At 37.1% G+C, this 15730-nt stretch overlaps 1 protein-coding gene across 1 annotated transcript in view; it reads right to left on the reverse strand.

The window, feature by feature from the left end:
- Positions 1 to 15730, reverse strand: part of NFATC3 (nuclear factor of activated T cells 3) — a 129007-nt gene that overhangs the window by 78803 nt on the left and 34474 nt on the right. The window contains exons 2-3 of the mRNA XM_063110126.1: positions 2759 to 3893; positions 499 to 661 (exon numbers count right to left, since the gene is read on the reverse strand). Of these exons, the coding sequence (XP_062966196.1) occupies positions 499 to 661; positions 2759 to 3893 (1298 nt within the window). The remainder of the gene's footprint in view (positions 1 to 498; positions 662 to 2758; positions 3894 to 15730) is intronic.

Genomic DNA, 15730 nt, shown 5'->3' on the forward strand with positions numbered 1-15730 from the left:
AGCTTTGTTTTATCTTGTAGTTCTATTTTCCCACAAACTTTGTGAAATATCCTCATCTATACACAAAGTTATCTGGAATGCTAATCAAATGTTAGCACCGTTTATACCTAAAGGAGTAAGATCTTGGGTAATTTTTTGCTTTATTCTTTCTACTTTTCTGTATTACTTAAATATTAAATGTTCATATGTTATATTTATCAACATAAAGTCATCATCATTTCTGTTTTTTAATCAGAAAAACAGCTGTTTGACCACTGGAACCTTCTTTCCCTACAGTTCCCCCAACTGGAAGTCCATCCAGGAAAAATATCTTTTAGCCTAGCAAAGAAACTCAATGCAGAAGTGCAGCCATATCAACAAGCACGTAAAACAGCAGCAACAAAGGCTCTCTAGTTTTGAGTGTTCTCTCTTTCGGTTCTATAGTACCTAACTGAACAGACTTGTCTAACCCTTAACAGGTGTATGGTATCTGCAAAACAAGCCCCCAAAGTCTCATACCTTCACAACAGGATGTCCCCCAGTAGATGCTTTTACTGCCCCTCGGCTACCTTCAGTTTCATAATGGGCTCGATGATGAGTTTTAGGTTGCACTTCTATTTTCAGTTCACATTGTCCAAAATGAGTTGGTAAAGGCCAGTCTAGTGGAGGTAATGAAGACGTGCTATAAACAAAACACACGAAGATGAATTTCATCACGCTATTATTGCCAAGCAGTTATTCAAATCACTTCTTTACCAGCACCAACATTTCTTCCTGTGATCTTTGAAACAAAGTATTCCAAAATAAAACTTCACTTAGTAAATTATAACACTGGCTATGATGGGTGCTTAAGTAGTTCTCTAAGCTGAAGAATAAAACATACCCAGTTTGATTTATAAAGTATTTATAAAATACTTTCCGGTTTCCCATATTTTTTCGAAAAGAACAAATCCCAGTAATTTGTAAAACTGTAACTGTTTCTCAACTATGTGTACATAATCACAAAAATAATTCAATTTCTTAAAGCAAAGATGCACATCTTTGTGTGTACATATCAGCACCTAAGTATCTAAATCTCTCTCTCTGTTCAGTATATATATATTTCTGCCCACCCTGATATGTATCTGTAAAAGTCATTCTATTGTACACATAACTTTTCCCCACTTCTTTCCTACTGCTCTTTTCCCCATCTCTGAAAAATTGCTTATATTAAGCAATATATTGAAATTTGGGGTAAAAATTTAATTCAGTACATACTTCACTGAAAAAATATAAGGCCTATTACTATAGCATCTCTAAATGTCAATAAGACATTATTTTTGCTTGGTTAGTAAGACAATTTAACAGCGGAAAGGACTAAAGGGCCATTTAGCTATATTAACACTGAAAATAAGGAATTAGAAAACAAACAACTTATATGTCCAAGGTCAAATAAAATTTCTAAATTACTTCATTGCTTCCTTCAATGACCTCAGCTTAGCTTTAAGGCTTCCTACTGTAAAGCTCAAAGGTATTTATTTTTATTAGTTTGAAATAACATCAACTCTCAGCTAGTTATGTACTTGTTCTTCAGGCTAAAGAAAACCCCTAGAAAGATTAAGATAAATTTCAGAAGCAGAATGACAGATTCAAAGGTGATTTCAGGGCTGGCCCTGTGGCGCACTCGGGAGAGTGCAGTGCTTGGGAGCGCAGCGGTGCTCCCGCCGCGGTTCGGATCCTATATAGGGATGGCCGGTGCGCTCACTGGCTGAGCGCGGTGCAGATGAACCCACGCCAAGGGTTACGATCCCCTTACCGGTCTCAAAAAGACAAAAAAAAAACAAAGGTGACTTCAATACCATAATTCCACATTATATTCGTCTAGGATCCAGAAATAAACATTCACACTAATGAAAAAGCATTTTTTAAAAAAACCCTAACAGATACAACTCCACGTAGTCTTTTAATACATAATAAAGTCTAGTCTTTTTTAGCCAACTATAGACTAGATCTATTCTTTAAATAGTATTTTGACAAATGATAAACAATTTGGAAAATAAAGTTATTACACTATGAAAAGCCATAAAGGAAAAAAGAAATTTGAATACATACAATTTTAAAATTCCTCTATGGCAGGGCATGGTGGCATGTGCCTATAATCCCAGCTACTCAGAAAGCTGAGGCTGGAGGATCACTTGAGCCCAGGAGTTCTGGGCTGTAGTGCGCTATGACGAATGGGTGTCCCCACTAAGGCACAGCACACTACGGCATCATCATGGTGAAATCCCAGGAATGGGGGGGGGACCACCAGGTTGCCTAAGGAGGGGTTACCTAGCTCAGGTCAGAAACAGAGCATGCAAAAATTCCCATGCTGATCAGTTGTGGGACCACGCCTGTGAATAGCCACTGAACTCCAACCTGGGCAACAATGCAAGACCTCCATCTCTTTAAAAAAAACATTATAAACTTATAAAGTCAAAAGACAAATATAAATTATGGAAAAAAACACTTGCCACAAATATGACAACGCAATTTAACTCATATACTGAGCTCTTAAAAATATAATAAGCCAAATCCCGATTAATTTTATTAGTAATTTAATTCATTCTATAATCCACCTTTTATAAGAAGCTTTTCTAGATAAGAAAATTCCTTCTAAGAATTCTTAAATGTAATTTATACAATTCATTACCTAAACACTTTAAAAATTATATTTAGCCTACAAATATATAGATAATGTAGTTACATGCCAATGACCCATAAGAATGAAAAATGACCAGCAGCATTTCCATCAACTCACCGAAATATAGGGGTGTGGCCAGGCTTTGGTTTGCTCCAGGTAAAAGGTGAAGGAACTGAAAGAAATTGGTCACCAGATGAATCTTTCTTTAAAGGATACTGAGATCCAAGGCCATCATCTATTAAAGTCTCCCGAGATGGGGATAAACTCCCTTGGTCATCTGCACAGAGCTCTAATTTTCCTGGTAGTATGGCAGCTTGATCTTCAGAAGTCTTCCTTGTTTTCAGAGGGATATCGGTCTCCACACAGTACTGAAATGGAAAGAGTAAAGGACCAAGACCTGATCCACTGTGGACAGAAGCACTGAGCCAGGTATCTTCTGTTACACTTCCCCTGGGGGAGTGACCAGGAGAAGGAACGGGTGAGTGATGGGGTGAAAGGGACCCAGCATAACAAACTTCAGCACTGGAGTGCCGCCGTTTCCCACAGGGGGAGGTGGGCCTCGATGAGGGTCCTGAGGCTGGCCTGGGGCTCAGCCAATTCTCATCTGTGACACTGGATCTAGGAGAATGGCAAGGAGATTGCCTTGGTGACAAGGAGTGTCCAAATCCATACTGTTGATGCCAGGACTCTTCTCCAGGGCAGCCTCCTGGAGAGCCACCAGGAGAAGTCAAAGGGGAACCAAGAGTAAATCGAGCAGCAGCTTCATTCAACTCCGAGTCCACATCATCATAAATGTGTGAAAGAGATTCACAAGAAGACGCATCTGAGAACCAGCTCCTAGAAGAGATGCTGCTGGCAGGACTAGGACTAAGAGAAGACTCCCGATAGGATGGCTCAAGAGGAAGATAGAGATGATCTCTAGAAGGCCTTTCCAAATATTCCCTTTCTGGGTCATTTATGTGTAGGTCATCTTCATGTGCATCTATTTCTTGATGACAGTTTGGAGAGATGGATGTAATTTGAATACTTGGGCACTCAAAGGGTTTGGGACCACCTAATGAGCTGTATTTAGATTCAGGAATCTCACAATTTCCTTCATAGTTTTTGTGACCTTGGAGCTGAAACGATGGTGACAAAACAGAAGAGTGAGACGGTAATCCATGATGTGGTAAGCAAAGTGGTGAGTTTAAAGTAGATGGAGGTGGATCTACATTAAAGATGTAAATGGATGCACAATCATCTGGCTCAAGATCTATGGGGGGGAAGCAAAAAATTTTTTAAATCAACAGAACAAGAAATTATAAATTTTAGATGTATAAATTACTAGATGAGAAAGCAAACAATAAAAATCTTGAGAGAAAAAAGTGAGACATAAAACGTACATCATTAGCTCCACTAAAAAGTTGGCATGATTTTATTTAATGCAACTGGTTACTTCTGCAGATATATGTAATTATTACATGTTTACATATAAAGTTATATGTTTTTTCTATTTTTCTTTATTTTCACATTTCCTAAGATGAGAATCAGAAAACATTATAATCTGAAAATAATAAAAGTTTTCATAAAAGAAATAATCATATCCATAATTCTGAAAAACATTCACAGAATTATAGGATGATATAATCATATAAACTGAGTCTCATTTGGGATGTGAGGTTAAAAAGAAGTAATGGATAAAACAGGTTCTTTGAAAGGCTATTTTAGTTATATGTATATATACCAAGTTAATTAACGAAAACGATTACAGACTCAAACTCAGGAGACCTAGAATTTACTCTACCTCTGCCACTAACTGTGAGCTCTCTTGGTCATATCATTTTACCCCTCTAGGCCTCAGTTTCCTTGCAGTAAAATTCAAGATTTCTCTTTTCTTTAAGGAAATTTTTATGATGAACAGTGACAGCTCTTTACTCTGTACTCATACCATCAAAAATTCCTATCTCTGGGTAGGTCAGTTAGCTTGGTTGGTTAGAGCAAGGTGCTGATAACACCAAGGCCCAGGGTTCAATCTCTGTACCACCTAGCCACCCCCCGCCCCCCAAAATTAATATCTTTGCTCATAGCAGACCAGGTTACAAAAGCCACATTGGACTCATTAGCTCACTAGAAAACAACTCATCAAAGCTTTTAACTTATGATTGGTCATGAAAGTAATCTTCACAAAGACAGAACTTTTAAAATTCACCCCTTGCTGGAATATTTAACACTAAACAAGCCCTACCAGGTTACCTACTGAGAGTGTTTACAGCAATAATGGTATTTTGCAACTTCACTTTTTAGGAAGGAGTGACTGTTATCCATTTTAACAAAAATACTAAGCCCTAATATGAGGTGCTGGTTAAACATCTTCACGTTTTCCAAGGAGATCATCATTGGGAGACCAAAGATAAAACTGTTCATAGGTACAACAGAGAGAAGCACAAATCTTCAGCCTCTTCTCAAAAGTACTGAAGGAGATCACATCATTTCATTACATTAGTTTCCCTGAAACACAATGTATAACTCTTGAGGCTCCAGGTGTTGTCATTAGCCAGCATCCTGTAATTTAACTATCTCCATAAACCCTAGATTTTGGAACATTTAAGATGCTCTGTGTTTACTGAACACGTACACTAAAGAGTTTTTACATGCATCAAAACACCAAAACAAAACCTCCTCAGTTTAAACCTATCTCTACCATTCCATAGCTATGCAAACTTGGAAAAGTTACTTAAAATGCTTGAACCTCAGTTTTCCGGTCTATAAAACTGGCAGGAGGTGAACAGAGTATCATCTGAAACACATAGGACCATTTTAAGACAAGCAACTTCACACTTGTGTGTGTATATACATTTTTTTTTGAGGGGGGCGGCTGGCTGGCTGATATGGAGATCTGAAACAATCACTAATATTTAGCAAGAACACAATATAGTCAATTCTTTTTTTTTTTGGTTTTTTAAGTGTAAGATGGGCATGTCATATTACACTTTTTTAAAAACTCTGAAGTATTTCCTAATAAATGTAAACACCTTTTTAAGTACACCACTCTCCCTCACTCTTCCACTTACTGAAACAAGAGCAGTAGGAAGTCAGAGCTCCAAAGAAGAAAACCCACATGTGGTTGAGACAAAAAGATTCAGGAAAAAGCTATTGAAAATAAACATTAACAACAAAAATGGGTTTGGGGTAAAATGGAGAAGGACTGCTAATGGGTATTGGGTTTCTTTCTGGGGTAATAACTGATTTAGAACACAATCAATGTTTTCTAAAATTGACTGGTAATGGTTGCACAATTCTGTGAATATACTAAAATCACTGAATTGTACACTTTAAATAGGTGAATTATATGGTTTGTGAATTATATCTCTAATAAAGCTGTTACAAAAATATATAATAGAAGACATAATAGGGGAGAAAACCCCATTGACAATAGCAACAAAGATTAAATAACTGTACTAAGAAATATAAAAAACCAATAGGAGAAAAAGTTTTAAATACTGATGAGAGACACAAAAGTCGACTTGAATAAATGCAGGTATCTTTTGTTCTTGAATAAGATGACTTAATATTATAAAGATGACAGTTCTCCCTAAATTGATTTATAAATTCAATATAATACCAACAAAACACCAACAAGCTATTTTGTAAAGTTAGACAAACTGATATTAAAGTTTATATGGAAAAAATATTATGCAAGAATAGTCAGGAAGGGCCGAGCCCGTGGCGCACTTGGTAGAGTGCTGCGCTGGCAGCGCGGCGACGCTCCTGCCGCGGGTTCGGATCCTATATAGGACTGACCGGTGCACTCACTGGCTGAGTGCCGGTCACGAAAAAACGACAAAACAAAAACAAAAACAAACAAAAAAAAAAGAATAGTCAGGAAAATAGTGAAAAAGAAAAACTACAAAGGACGATGAGTCCTACCAGACATTAAAACATACTGTGAAGCCTCCATATAAAACAATGTGTTGGGGCTAGTCAACAGTAGCACAGTTGGTTATAGCGCAGTGTTATAACACCAAGGTCAAGGGTTCAGATCCCTATACCAGCCAGTCGCCAAAACAAACACAAAAACACAACAGTGTTACTACCACACAGACAACTGGACCAGTGAAATAACAGAAAGTCCAGAAACAGACCAAGTACATACAAAAATTTTATATATTGATAAAGGTGGCAACATGGACTTTTTTAATAAATGGTACTGGACAACTGGGTGGCCATTTGGAAAAAGATAAAATTAGATCCATATCTCACACCACATATAAGAATAAACTCAAATAGATTAGGACTCTAAAAAGTAAACCATGCAAGTATTAGTAGAAAACATAGGTAAATTCCCCTTTAACCACAGCAGAAGGAAAGACTTTCTATTTCTTGAAATCCAGACACAATTTTTAAAAATCTGATAAATTTAACTACATAAAAATAAAATATCTGCATGGCAAAAAAAACCATAAAGTCAAAAGAAAACTGACAAACTAGGAGAATATATCTGCAACATATATCTCAAAGGGCTAATATCCATATTATATAAAGAACTCTTAAAAATTAAGGGACAAAGGACCAAAAAGACCAAAAACCTGACAGGAAAATGGAGAACAAAGAACTGAACAACTAATTTATAAAATAAGATATAAAATGTCCCTCAGCCAATATGAAAAATTTCAAAATCACTCATGGAGAAATGTAAATGGACACAATACTGAGATACTGTTTTTGGCTTATCAGATTGGCAAAAATTTTAAATATATCTACATTCGGTAAACATGATTGTGAGAAAACAGGCATGTCCATACATTACTAGTGGGAATGTAAAAAGGATGGCCACTCTGAAAATGTCTGACAGTTTCTTATAAAATAAAACATACACTCACATATAAGTCAGCAATCCCACTCTTGGGTATTTACCCTTGAGAAATCAAAACTCATTCACACCAAAATCTACAGACAAAGGTTTATAGAATTCTAGTTATAATTGCTATAAAACAGAAATAACCCAAATGTTCAATAAGTGAATAGAGGGCTGGCCAGTTAGCTCAGTTGGTTAGGGCACAGTGTTACACCACCAAGGTCAAGGGTTCGGATTCCCTACTGGCCAGCTGCCAAAAAACAAACAAAAAATAAGTGAATGGATAAACCATGGTACGCATTCATATACTGGAATACAACTAAGCAACAGAAAGGAATGAACTACAGTACTGATAATGCAACAACTTACAAAGGCATTATGCCCAGTGAAAGAAGCCAGTCTCAAAAGTTTATATATGGTATAATTCCATTTATATGACATTCTCAAAGACAACAAAACTATAGTGACAGAGAACAGATCAGCAGCTGCCAGGGGTTAGGGGTGGGGATAGGGTGTGACTATAAAAGGAGAGAGCTTTTTAGGGTGACAGAACTGTTCTATATGTTGATTATAGTTGTGGTTACACAAATTTATTAAAATTCACAGACCTGTATACCAAAAAAATTACCAATTTTACTGTATCTTAACTTTTTAAATTAAGTTATAAAAACCAAAAAAAGGAAAAAGGAAAAAAAAAAGAATGAGGGCATATAAAAGAAGTCAACTTGAAAAGCCTCCCAATAGCCAAACCTGACAAATTGAGGAAGAATAAAATAGACAGTACTGGATGATAACCCACAGAATCAAATATCCATTAGTCCATACCAATTAACATTTGAATAAATAAGTGAATGAATGATATGAGCAATGCTTCCTTACAGAAGAATTCCAATTAATAAATATATAATCATGAGAGAAATACATCATTCGGCAAATACCACAATAATAACAATTACAGCAATATCACCCAGGATACTAAAGCTAGTGAGTAAAAATCTTAGCATAGTTTCAAAGTATCTCAAGATATTTATCGATTAAAAAGGAAGAAACAGAAACTTTACAGTGAAAGAACTAGCAGACACCAAGGTTTAATTTACATTCACTAGTAAGAATACATATCAATATCATGTACTCCATGATACAACACACCAGGAAGACATAAGATCATTTCTGTGGTAGTGTTACCAAAAAGCACAATATCAATCTACTAATGAGAAAATATCAAACAAACCCAAACCAAAAGACATTCTACAAAATAACTAACCAGTACTCATCAAAAGTATCAAGGTCATGAAAGATACGAAAGGAATGAAGAATTGTCACAGATGAAAGCCATGAAAAGAATGAAGAATTTTCACAGATGAGACACAGATGAGTGCAGCCAGGCCAGACTGCAAGGGTGGCAGCCTCTGTGGCCCTGCACTCGTCTGAGCGCCCCAGCAAATACTGTCCCTCCTGGAAACTCCTGATACACAGAAAACTTAGACAACCACTGTTATACAGAACGATCTCCAAAGTAGGATGGTAAGGGAAACATAAAAGATACGGGATAGTGGGTATAGTATTCTACCACCACTTACATAAAAATAAGAGAGAGAAAACTGTATGCTTACATATACATGGATTATCTCTGAAAGGGCACATAAGACAGGTAACATTGGCTTCATCTTGGAGGTAAACTGGATGTTAGGAAATAGCTGCACGTGGAAAGCTTTTCGCTATTGTATTTTTGTACCTTTGCAATTTTTAATCATACGAATGTACTATCTATTCAATAAATTAATAAAAATAATGCAGGCTTAACTTGGAACATCTCTAGGAACAGGACCTGGGTAGAATGAGCAGACTCAAGCTTTACTTTATACACATCTGTGTTACAGATCCCTTGATAAAAGTTGGTTATTTTTTTATTTTTTAAAAGATGACCGGTAAGGGGATCTTAACCCTTGACTTGGTGTTGTCAGCACCACTCTCTCCCAAATGAGCTAACCAGCCATCCCTATATAGGGATCTGAACCGATGGCCTTGGTGTTATCAGCACTACACTCCCCCAAGTGAGCCACGGGCTGGCCCCAAAAAGTTGGTTATTTTTTTTAAAGAATGGAAGAAAACACATACACAAACCAAAATAAACAAATTTACCCACATGAGCTACAGGGAAGTAAGTATAAAATATTTGTTAATTTGAAATATCAGTAAAATTTCACCTGTCAGGTCTTCAATTCCAATTCCAGGTAAAAATCCTATTGAAGTCTTTTATTATTATGCAAGGCCATTTTCACTGAAGCATTATTTGAAACAGAAAAGACCCAGGACAACCTAATGTTCACTAGTAGAGAGATAATTAAATACATTATAGAATGATCTTTCTATAAGAATTCTACACAGCAGCTGGAAAGAATGCAAGACCTGTATATGTGAACATGGAAGTAACTCCATGGAATATTACTGAGTGAAAAACAAATTACATTTAGCAAAAAAAAAAAAGAAAGAAAATACAGGTATTATGGATTGATTGAATTGTGTCCCCCAGAGTTCATATATTAGAAGCTTAATTCCCACTGTAATGTTGAGGGTGGAAAACCCTATTATGGTCATTGAAAGGTGGGGCCTTGAAGAGGTGATTAGATTGTAGGACCATGTACTACTGAATGAATTAATAATGGTGATCGGAGGCGTGGTTCTGAGGGCTTTAAAAGGAGAGTGCATCGGGCTGAGCCCGTAGCGCACTTGGTAGCGTGCTGCGCTAGCAGCGCGGCGACGCTCCCGCCGCCTCGGGTTCGGATCCTATATAAGGATGACCGGTGCACTCCCTGGCTGAGCGCCGGTCACGGGAAAAAAAAAAAAAAAGGAGAGTGCATGAGGAACTAGCACTCTCTCTGCTCTGCCATTTCTGCCATGTGACACCCTGGGTCACTGTCACCACCACCAAGGCCTTTACCAAATGTGTTCCCTAGACTTTGGACTTCCGAGCCCGTACACAATAAATTTTGTTTTCTTACAAATTACCCAGTTCCAGTTATTTTGTTATAAGCAACAGAAACAGATGAATACAACGGGGAAATGTGTACAGGTAGCATGATGCCAAGAATAAAAATTCTATATGTGCATCTTTGGATGTGTGTGTGTATCCATATGTGCATGTATGTAGGTATCTTCAGTGCTCTGTAAAAGGTCAGAAAACAGTTAACAAAGTAGTTACTAGTGAGAGACAGCAATTCATTATTATATGAACAATAAATTATTTTGCAATTTAAAAAATGATAAAGGGAAAGTTCTTCTTTCTCCTAGTATGTAGAAAGTTAAATAGAATGCAGCTCCAATCTTAAGGAAAAAAAGTCCACATAAACTACAAAATCATGACAGACATCTCCTAGGAACAGCAGGACAAGAGCATGGCACCTGATACATAGTTGTAATTCACTGTATAACTGTAATTAATACTCAAAATTAAGATTTTTTTTGATAAGGAAAGTGACAAGATTAGCCTTGTTAAAGGAAATTAACTCCAGCAACAATGTGACAGAAAAACAGAGTGAAAGAAAAATGGAGTCACCCCTGCTAAGTTCCACATCACCAAAACTAAACCAAGTTGTGGTCCGACCTTCCAAGAAATCAAGAGAGAGAGAGAAAACAGCCAATTTCCCAAACAGGCCACTTTAAATCTTCAACAGGCATGATGATGAAGTTCCCTCTGCTTTAATCCTTACAGAAAAAGGATAGCTTGAAGTGAGCTGATGTTAAATAATCAGTTATTTTTCTATTGTTCTGTCTCCCTGTCCCCACCTTACAAGGAAAGTAACTTTGAAATGACCAGTCCACATTTTGTTCTTTGTTTCTGCTGTCTTCAGCCAGAAAAGGTCTATGTAACCAATCTCTTCTGCAAGGCTAACACTCATTCTATTTTATGGAATGAAGTGTCATCCAATTCTAGAATCACAATAAAGCCAGTTGAGAATTTTTAATTTGTTGTAATTTTGTCCTTGACAACAACTTCATGAGTGTGATATTTTGTTTTTGTGTTGTTTTTTTTTTTAAAGAAGACCGGTAAGGGGATCTTAACCCTTAACTTGGTGTTGTCAGCACCACGCTCTCCCCCAAGTGAGCTAACCGGCCATCCCTAGATAGGGATCCAAACCTGTGGCCTTGGTGTTATCAGCACCACACTCTCCCGAGTGAGCCATGGGACGGCCCCTGAGTGAGATATTTTGAAATACAGTATGTGTTTGGTCTTGGTCCTGTTCCTGCCCCTTTGCCGGCACAATACTCCAAAAATCCTTAGACTCTCCAAAAGTGCTGTCTTTTTGTATGCTAATGAGTAGCTTCAGGATGGAAAAACCAAAGCAGGATTAGAGAAAAAGGATTAGAGGGGAACTGAAGATTAGTCGGTCACCAATGGCCCATGATTATTTACTCAATCATGCTTATGTAATGAAGCCTCCATAAAAACCCAAGCGGACTGTTTTCAGAGAGCTTCTGGATAGGTGAACACATGGAGGTTCCTAGAGTGTGGCACACCTGGGGAGGACATGGAAGCTCTGACCCCCTTCCCCCATGCCTTGCCATATGCATCTCTTCCCAAGCTGTATCTTTTACAATAAACCAGTAAATGTTAATTAAGTGTCTTCCTGAGTTCTGAAAGTCATTCTAGTGAATTACTGAACCTGAGGTGGGGATTGGTGGAACCCCCAAATTTATAGTCAGTGGACATCTGAAGTGGGGGCAAATCTCATTGGACTGAACCTTTAACCTGTGGAGTCTGAATCCAGGATTAGTGTCAGAATTTGAATTCAATTGTTGGACACCTAGTTGGTGTCAGGGAATCAGAGAAATGTAGAACCACTTACACATTAATACCACCACCTTTGCCTGTCTCCCTAACTAGCGCCTTACCAATGACACAGCATTTCTTTCAAACCCAAAAAAGATGAGTCAATCTTTTTTTTTTTTTTTTTTTTTGGTCTTTTTCGTGACCGGCACTCAGCCAGTGACTGCACCGGCCATTCCCATATAGGATCTGAACCCGCGCGGCGGGAGCGTCACTGCGCTCCCAGCGCCGCACTCTCCCGAGTACGCCACGGGCTCGGCCCATGAGTCAATCTTTGAAAATAAATTTTAAACAAGCTGGTTAAAAGTTCTTTTTGTTTGGTTGGTTGGTTTTTTGCAGCTGGCCAGTATGGGGATCTGAACCAGTGACCTTGGCATTATAAGGCTGCACTCTAACCTACTGAGTCAAAGGTTGTTTTTTTAGTAAGAGCTAAAACTATAAAACTCTTAGAAGAAAACATAGGAGAGAAAAGCTTCATGACATTGGATCTGGCAATGATTTCTCAGATATAACACCAAAAGCACAGGCAAGAAAAGTAAAAATAAGTAAAGTGAACTACATCAAAATTTAAAACTTCTGAGCATCAAAGGACACTGTCAACATGGCAAAAAGAAAACCTACAGAACAGGAAAAAATATTTGCAAATCATATATCTTATAAAGAGTTAACACTGAGAATCTAAATAACTCCTACACCTCAACAACCAAAACCAAACAACTCGATTAAAAAATGGATAAAAGATTTGAATAGTCATTTCTCCAAAAAAGATACACAAATGGACAAAAAGCACATGAAAAGATGCTCATTACTAATCATTAGGAAATGCAAATCAAAACCACAATGAAATTCTACCTCATATCCATTAGAATGGTCACTACTTAGGGCCGCCTGTGGCTCATCTGGGAGAGTGTGGTGCTGATAACACCAAGGCCACGGGTTCGGATCCCTATACAGGGATGGCTGGTTAGCTCACTTGGGATAGCCTGGTGCTGACAACACCAAGTCAAGGGTTGAGATCCCCTTACCAATCATCTTTAAAAAAAAAAAAAAAGAAAGAAAGAAAAAGAAAATAACCCCAGAAAGTAAGTGCTGGCAAAGATGTGGAGAAATGGAGAAATGCATATTGATGTGTTGTAACTTTTTTTAAAAATTACCAGTGCATACCTACCATGTCAAAACAGGAAAAGTAGACTCTGAATGTTGCTCTTCTAAAGCACATTGGAGCATGTGTTATTTTGTTATCAAATTAAATAGCAAAGCATTGTGTTTGTCATGAAACATTATAGCCATGCTAAAAGAATGTATATATAGTTAAATTAATTTACTTTTAGTTCACATGCACTGACTGCACATATTTATGATGTACAGAATTATGTTTCAAAACATATTTACAATGTGTGATCAAATCAGGGTAATGAACACATTCATTACTGTAAAAAATGATCATTTCTTTGTGATGAAAGCATTTGAGTTCCTCTCTTCTAGCCATTTGAGAACATACAATAAATCACTGTTAATTACACATGCCTAGCACTACTGTAGACCACTAGAACTTATTTTTCCTATCTAGCCGTAATTTTGTATCTTTAACCAACCTCTCCCTACCCCTCCTTCCCCTCTAAAAGAATATATATCAGTATTATTATAGTAAGCATTCATCACAATACTCCTAACTCAGAGAAGAACAAAAAAATTCAAAATTTAAAAATATATTTTATCACAGCAGGATTTCTTCCCCAAAATAAAAATGAGACTGTAGCCAAAGAAACTTTCTTTTTTGTGTGTGTTCGTGTGTTTTTTTTGTGTGTGTGTGTGTGTGGCTGGCCAGTAAGGGGAGCCGAATCTCTGACCTTGGTGTTACCAGCACTATGCTCTAACCAACTGAGCTAACCAGCCAACCCCCAAAGAAAGTTTGTGAATGGCTTACTTGTTAGCCCAGCAAAGAAGGCCATTTATTGATGGTGAATCATTTAAATTGTGTTTGATTGCAGCGAATGAAGAAATGTATTCAGAGAAAAACTTATTCAAGAATATTAGCCATCCAACAAGAAGAGTTGGTTGAAAAATTGAGAACATTAGTAGCAACATCAATAGGCAATTTACAAAATAAGGTAAATGATTCCTTTAACAGTGGTTTTCCTTGGCTCTTGGTGGGTTACCAGATGTTACCAATTCTGCTCAGCAGTTATTATTTAGAGTCAATGTAAAGTTTAAAGTGACAGAAGAATTAGCCTCCATGAATAGTGTGTAAGGAACAACCTCAGAAAAGAATATTTTCAAAGATGTTGAGAAAGCACTACTTTAGTACAAGACAACCCAAGTGGACTCTGTTAGGATGTGTTACAACTGGTGTTTGGTAAAAACATGTATGAGAATAGAATGATAATAAGAATACTATGAACAAATTGTATACCAAATTAGATAATGTAGGAGAAATGGGCAAACTCCTAGAGACAAAGAAATTAACAAAACTGACTCAGAAGAAATAGAAAATCTCAACAGACCTATAACAAGCAAAAAGATTAAACCAGTAGTCAAAAATCTCCCAACTAAAAAAGTCCAGGATCGGATGACTTCACTCATGAATTCCACCAAACGTTTAGAAAAGAATTAACAAAAATTCTTCTCAAACTCTTCCAAAAAAATAGAAGAGGAGGGAACACTCCTTAACATACTCTGAGGCCAACATTTCCCTAAAACCAAAGCAAGACCAAGATACCACAAGAAAACTACAGACCAATATCCCATATGAATACAGACACAAAAACCCTCAATAAAATACTAGCAAACAGAATCCGTATCAAGTGCAAGCTGCCAATGAGCTCAATCATTAGAGCCATTCAGTCAGTTGGTTAGAGTGCGGTGCTGTTAACACCAGGGTCCAGCGTTCAATCCCTGTATCGGCCAGCTACCAAAAAAAAAAAAAAGTACCAACCGGGATTTAGCTTAGGAATGCAAGGGTGGTTCAACAAGTGCAAATCAGCTGATGTAATATACTACATTAGTAGAATGAAAGGAAAAACATGATCACCTCAATTGCAACAGAAAAAGCATTTGACAGAATTCATCTTTTCATGATTTAAAAAAACAAAAACCAAAAAACATGAGCAAACTAGGAATAGAAGGGAACTTCCTCAACAAGATCAAGGGCACTTATGAAAAACCCACAGCTAATATCATACAGTTGGCGCTCTGTATCAGCATCCACAGATTCAACCAACTGCCAGTCAAAAATATTTGGGGGAAAAAAGCAATAAAAAATAACGATATGAAAATTAAAAATACAATACAGTATAATAACTATTTATACAGCATTTACATTGTATTAGATATTATAAGTAATCTAGAGATGGTTTAAAATATGGGAGGATGTACCTATGTACATGCAAATACTATATACCATTGTACATAAGGGACTTAAGCATCT

Source organism: Cynocephalus volans, chromosome 10, assembly GCF_027409185.1.
Source record: "Cynocephalus volans isolate mCynVol1 chromosome 10, mCynVol1.pri, whole genome shotgun sequence".
NCBI classification, from domain to species: Eukaryota; Metazoa; Chordata; class Mammalia; order Dermoptera; family Cynocephalidae; genus Cynocephalus; species Cynocephalus volans.